The sequence below is a fragment of the Cucumis melo genome, chromosome 1 (genome assembly GCF_025177605.1).
Source record: "Cucumis melo cultivar AY chromosome 1, USDA_Cmelo_AY_1.0, whole genome shotgun sequence".
NCBI classification, from domain to species: Eukaryota; Viridiplantae; Streptophyta; class Magnoliopsida; order Cucurbitales; family Cucurbitaceae; genus Cucumis; species Cucumis melo.
In genome coordinates, this window is record NC_066857.1 from 14,353,342 (window position 1) to 14,360,124 (window position 6,783).

The window sequence follows — 6,783 nt, forward strand, 5'->3', positions numbered from 1 at the left end:
TATTCATACAACTCTTTTATTTGGAATGTAAATAATTTCTTTTCTTTATTATTACTTTTCAAAATACAATCAAAAGAAAAGGATAAACTCTTTATTTGGATAAGAAAAAAAAGACGTGCTTAAAAACTAGTAATTGTGAAATAATGTTATCTTTCACAACTAGCCAATGTTTGAAAAAATAAATTTGTTCAACTAGTTTGTCTTGGTGCTTCCTCATTGAGGTCGAACACAAGACGCAGTTAAAAACATGAAGTTTTAAATTATGCAATGTGTACATTCAAATGTTGGTTTTACTTTTATGTCTTTTATTATTATTATTGTTATTATTACTATTATTATTATTAGAATAGTGTTTTAGAAACAGCAACACTTGACAAGTTTAGGCTCTCAAAATATCTTCACTCCCATTTTGGAGTTTTCTTTTCTCAAACCATCTCTTTTTACACAAAGTCACTCCTCTTTATTAATGTTGTTTGATTTCTTTCATGTGTATATATATGTACATCAGTACATGTATATATATACTACTGATGTATAGCAACATTTTGAAAAAAACTACAGATAAAATCAGTTAAGAGTCTATTAATGATAAAATTTGGTCTATCATATAGTATTTCTTATATTTGAAAAACAAGCAAACAAACAAAATTTGATTATATAGCATTTATTTATGTTAAATTACTTTTTTAGTCTCTCTAAGTATCAATCTTCAACTTTATGTTTATTTGAATTATAAGTATATATCCTTAATCTGTTCTACTTTTTCCTATAATATCAAAATCGAAAGCTTAGAGTTTTAATATATGTAATTTTATATTTAGTAAAATTGATAGTTTTAATTTTTTTTTTTTTTTTGCCATAATATTAAACATGTATTGGGTACAAAATTGGACATTTTAAGATTATGGACCTGACAATAAAAATTCACCCATCATATATTAATTTTTTTTTTTATAGTTGTAGGACAATTTAGTCACAAACTTGAAAGTTTAGTGACCAAACTAGTAGATCTTAATTACATATAATTTAGTTCACTTATGTCTCATTACCAACATGTTCTCAAAAGAAGTGCACTCAAAAAAGCAAACAAAACAAGCTGAGAGAAGGCTTCATATTCTCCCCAACTCATACTGTGCCCATCAAATCAAAGACTACATGTGACCGTACATCCAGAAAAGCAGAGAGAGTACTTACTATATTACAGATACTGGAATGATCGTCGAATGGTCCTCGCATCTGATCTCACAGTTTCCTCACCAAAATTAGACCTCAAATTGCTCGACCAATAGACATTCTTGTTCGACATACTCTCGAGCATTCCTGTCATGAATCTATTATGTGCATTGACGGACTGAGGTACACGAGAATATTCGGGTTCCAACCAGGGTTGATGATCCTGCATTGATATGTGACTGTGGCAATAACTTGATTCAAATGAAGTCGGATATCGAAGGTGGGAGTGATTTGAGATTGGGATCTCTGGACATGGTAGGTTTCTTTGGATATCTAAGGTATTATTGATGTGCAATAATCTTGGTGTCCTTTTAGCTGAATGGTTGATACTAAATTTGAAAGTAGAGCACTCACCCAAAAAGAAAGGGCAATCACATCTATTGCCCTGCCCTCTCTTGTTGTGATATCCAGGGTAATCCTGTATATTGAAATCAGCACAACCAATCAATGTCAGGGAGTTTTGATAGGCGAGTTGAACAATATTCCAATCCGAGAATGGGGGTTTTGTTTTGTGATTCACATGGATTTCGCCATTAACTCGAAGCATTTGGCTTGCATTCTTGAAGAAATCATGTACAAGTTTCTTATGCATCCTGCAAAACTCAGTTCCATATCCAGCTTACAATTACCACTTTCTCGACCTTAGAAATTCAAAACGTGGATTCAATGGAGAAGATGAAGAGGATATACCGAAACATTAAGGGATTATCCTCTCTTCCAAAGAAACCAGCGTGGGGAAAATTGAAGATGATCCGATCAAATTTCCGCATATGCAAGTCCATATGATACTTCATCTTAGCCGCATCGACTCCATGTAAAACAGATGCACCCAAACCATTCAGAATCGTCAAATTTAACCTGGCATTCTTGTACCTCATCACCACGTCGTCTAAAACGCAAAAAAGAATCGAATCAAAGAAAATGAAAAGCTGATCAGAAAATGAAGGTAAGAACAGCAATCAAATGATCAAATTAAACTACACATATTAAAAAATGCACGAATCGAATTAGAAATCAGATGAAAAAAAAGCAACATTTACTCAGATATAATCACTGATCACAGCTAAGAGAAAGGAGAAGAAGAAGAAGAAGAAACATAAACAGAAAACGAAACGAGAGGGTTGTTCGCATCCGTCAAAAAACCGAAAACACAAACGATGAATCGAATAAAAAAAAAAGATAAAAAAGAAGGAGCTAGGTATGCGTACGATAGGAGTCGAGAGAAGTGGCGAGGATATTGGAAGCAGAGCCAAAAGACATAGCCAATGAGAGAGAGAAAGAGAAATCTCCCTCGTCGACTAAGAGTATTTCATGGTAAGAGGAGTAATACTTGAGCCACTTCTCGCCGGAGTCAGGCGAAGGACCGGGGAAGGGTTTCCGGGCGTTGATAAACATAGAAGAGCGAAGAATGAGAGTGTGGGAGAGGGAGAGGCAGTGGGAGTGGGAGTGGGAGAACCTGAGAAAGTGTGAAAGAGAAGAAACGAAAGGACGTCCGTATTTTTGGTGGTGGGAAATAGAAACGCATAGGTATGAGGTAGGACGCGTGGTGAAATTTATAGGGGATTCCTGTAGTGTTCTATCCAACACCATTATACGGTCTGTTTGGATTAAGTTCTTAATTTTGAAAATAAATTTCAAATAATTTTGAATGTGTATTTCGAATACTTTTTATCAACATTATTTATTTTAAATCAACAATTTTTTCTAATTAATTCAAAATTCATCAACAAAAAAGATAAACTTTTTGTTCACCGTCAATTTTAAAAATAAATTTAAAAGATCCCTTACCTCTTCTATAAGATAGTTAATAAGGTGCTTGAGTAGCCGGTACGTTTTATTAACTTATTTATAGTTTATGGGTTATAATAAACTTGTTATTATAATTTTAATTATAACATTATTAAATTAAGTATAGGTTATTTTATGGGTCTTTTCAAAAATATAACAAATCGTCAAATATTTACTAACAATTTCGAAAATGAAAAAAAGTACACAGGTCCACAATGAAAATTAAAAAAATCAACAAGGCGCCTAATATATGTTGTACATATTTTAGATTTTGGATAACCAAATCCAAATTATTTATTATTTCTATTTTAAGTTTAATTTAGTTAAAAGATCATTTAATTCGGTTAGATGATCGTTTATATTTGGTTAGAGGATCGTTTAGATTTGGTACAATAGACAAATCTAAACGAATTTTTTAAAGATTCTTTTGCTATAAAATCATTTAGATTTGTTTATGACTAAGTTTATGAGATTTATTACCTGTCCAATAAATATTTTAATAGTTTGTTACATTTATGAAAATTTCTCTTAGATTATACTATATATAATTTTTTATATTATTATTCTTTTATCATACAAATAGTCAACTTTTTCACTTTTTTTTTGCTTTTACTTATTTTTACGATTATTGTGAAAAATAATTATTTTTTATCCTACATTTTTCTTGTTAATTAGTTTAATAATTTGAAATCTTAATTTTACTAGGTTTGAAATAAAATTTCTTAGAATTTTTTCAAACTCATTAGAACAAATCTTGATTTTTTTTAAAGGTTGAATTATAAAAAATGTTTGCTTTCAAAAGTTTTAAAAATGCTCTTAAGCTTCGGAAAAGGGTTCAAAACCCTTATCGATAATTTTGGATGAAAACAGTTAAAGTTTTGTTTAAAAAATATCCTAAATTATTGAAATATTTTATAAATACTCTTTAACTTAAAAATTTATATAAAAAAAAACTCTCATTAATCCAATTTTTACACCAAATTTCTTTGCACCCAAAATAATAACCAAAATATTAAGTTAAAATCATAGTTTTAAATTTTCATATATTTTTATCAAAATTTTCACATTTTCATGGGTTCGACATCTATAGAAGAGGTGAATTGATATGTACATAACATTGTAGAATAATTCACGAATCACAGAAAATAATAAATATCAAAATGACACTACTATAAATATAATATAAATAATAGACATGCTTGTTATGAAACAAAGAACAATGAAACAACTAAAGAGAAGAATAGAGAAGAGAAGACAATTGAACTCAATTGTGGTGTGTATACAAGTGATCTTTACAACCTCTATTTATAAGGTTGTGAGAATAATGGTTACAAAACCAAACATAAATAAAGGACAAGAAAGTTATGGAAATTGATGGGAAGGTTATTAGATGAATTTCTAACCTAAAGAGGTTATAAACATCTAATAATATTTGACTTTAATGTAGAATATTCATAACAATATGCTTACTTAATTGAGAATAATAAAATATTTATTTACTAATTTAGATTTACTTTTTTTAATTTTTATTTTATAATTTTTTTGAAATATCCATTGAAATTCAAAATTTTTGTAAAATGAACACTTCGATATATCCATAAAACTTTGATAAAACATAAAATCTTACGAAGTTTAAAAAAAGCCTCACACCAGCAGGTCTATTAGAGTATCACTAGGTGTTAATAGTTAGATATACTTTTTTATTTGACAATTAATTGTATATTAATTACAACAATATCTATTTAAGATTGGTTGTGTTTGTGATCTATCATTATGTGTTAACAGTTAAATAAATTTACAATTATTGTTTTAACTTTTTTATTTATTTATTTTGTTTTGTGAGAAAAATTGATGTAAAATTTGGATCGATGAGAGTACTGTTTTTTACTCTCTTTTTTTTAAGCTCAAGGACATTTATGAAACTTTTCAATAATTTATGAGTATTTTTTAAACAAAATTTTAACGGTTTTCATCCTAAGCTAACGACAGGGTTTTTTTTTTTTTTTACTTTTTAAAAATAGTTTAAGAATATTTTTGAAACTTTTGAAAGTTTAGAGGTATTTTTTTACACAAACTCCAAAAGTAAGGGACACCTTATTCTAAGTTCAAATTGAAAAATAAAAACTAATATTTTAATATTGAATTCAATTATTGAAAAATTATAATTTTTTAATCAAACTTTACTTGAGGAATAAAAAAGTTATAAAGTTAGAATTTTGATTTTCATTTGGTCGCTAAGTTTCTCCAACATTTTAACCTCAAGTTTAAAATACCATTCTAAGTTTTTGAGCCAGTTAAATTGATCAAATAATAATAATAATAAAAATATTGTTAAACCAAATGAAAGATTTTTACCTCTATAGCCCTAAATCAGTATATTTAATTATACAATTAGGGTCTAATGAGTTATTATTTCACAAAAAAATGCCTTGAAACAAATGGGCCTTTAGAGATTTTGTAGTTGCATCTGAATTTAGAAGTCATAGTTAGATATGTGTACGTTATTTTGAGAGTTAAAACACTTTTTAGGTGATTTTTAATTTAAAAGTCATACTTATATAGTTTTATTAACTTGTTCTAATACTTGAGTGAGAGTTTTGGCACATTTCCTATGGTTGCCCTCAAACATTTTGGAATAATTTTTAGAAGAAGAAGAAAACAACATAAAAATATATATAATTTTAACTTTTTAAGGTCGCTTCTGTTCTTTTTCATCTTTTCTCCATCTCTCTCTCTCTTTTCCAACGCAAATGCAATATTTGTCTTTAGTTTTGAGTCAGTTTTGGCTTCATCCATATCTTCTTCACCTGACACTTTAATTTTTAGCTACAACCTTTCTTAAAATTATATTTTCTTTCCAAAGTCAATCTCAGACACTTTAACATTTACTCAATTTTACGATGAAATTTAATTATTTTTATTAGTATACCATCTTTTAAATTTAGTGAAATCGTAAAAAATAAAATATTTATATTTCATAGAAAAATCAAATGTAATAAATTTTGTCTTTTAGTGGTTTTTGTTATACGAAAGGTAAATAACTTGTAAAGTTTTTCTATTTAAAAAAAAAAATCCTTAAATCTATTCCTTAGGTCATACTCAAACGACAAAAAATGTATTTTTTTCGATAACAATAATAATAACCACATTAAAATAAAATAAAATGCAAAAGTCTCGAATTTGGTTTTAAAATAATTATATTGTTATAAAATAAGAACAAATAAATAAAACAAGAATAATAAAACAAAACAAGAACAATTAAACAAAACAAAAAGAAAAGTAGGGAAGAAAGAAAGTATAGAAAAAACAATTAAACTCAATTATTGTATGTTTTACGAAGATAATATATGTTACTACCAATATATATAGCATATAGTATTGTGCACGTTTCTATATGAAATTCAATGGGATGTATGTTACAACATGTAATTAAATGGAGGTTATAGAAATTTAGCTAACATAGGTAGGTTATGAATATCTACACTAAATATGCATTTACAATATACTAGTATTTAACAGGTGCGGTGCCCATGATATTTCATACATTTTCTATATCATGATATGTCACATTAATCTTTGGATTTTTTTTTAGATTCTCTTTGAAGATTTAGCCAAAAATACTGAAAAATTGAAAACTTGTTAAAATAATAGAATGAGTATAAGAATGGTAGATTAATTATTAAAGATTTATTTCTATATTATTGAATAGAAGAAAAAATGCAAAGAGGAAAAAAGTGAACATAAACTTCAAAATAAGTATAA

At 27.6% G+C, this 6,783-nt stretch overlaps 1 protein-coding gene across 1 annotated transcript; it reads right to left on the reverse strand.

The window, feature by feature from the left end:
- Nucleotides 1–911: 911 nt before the first annotated feature.
- LOC103490385 (heavy metal-associated isoprenylated plant protein 41-like) lies at nucleotides 912–2,765 on the reverse strand. Its single transcript, XM_017044980.2, has 3 exons — nucleotides 2,442–2,765; nucleotides 1,924–2,122; nucleotides 912–1,826 (listed from the first exon to the last, which is right to left on the reverse strand). Exons 1-3 carry the CDS (start codon nucleotides 2,626–2,628, stop codon nucleotides 1,199–1,201), a joined length of 1,014 nt encoding a protein of 337 aa, XP_016900469.1. The 5' UTR covers nucleotides 2,629–2,765; the 3' UTR covers nucleotides 912–1,198.
- Between the last annotated feature and the right edge of the window lie 4,018 nt (nucleotides 2,766–6,783).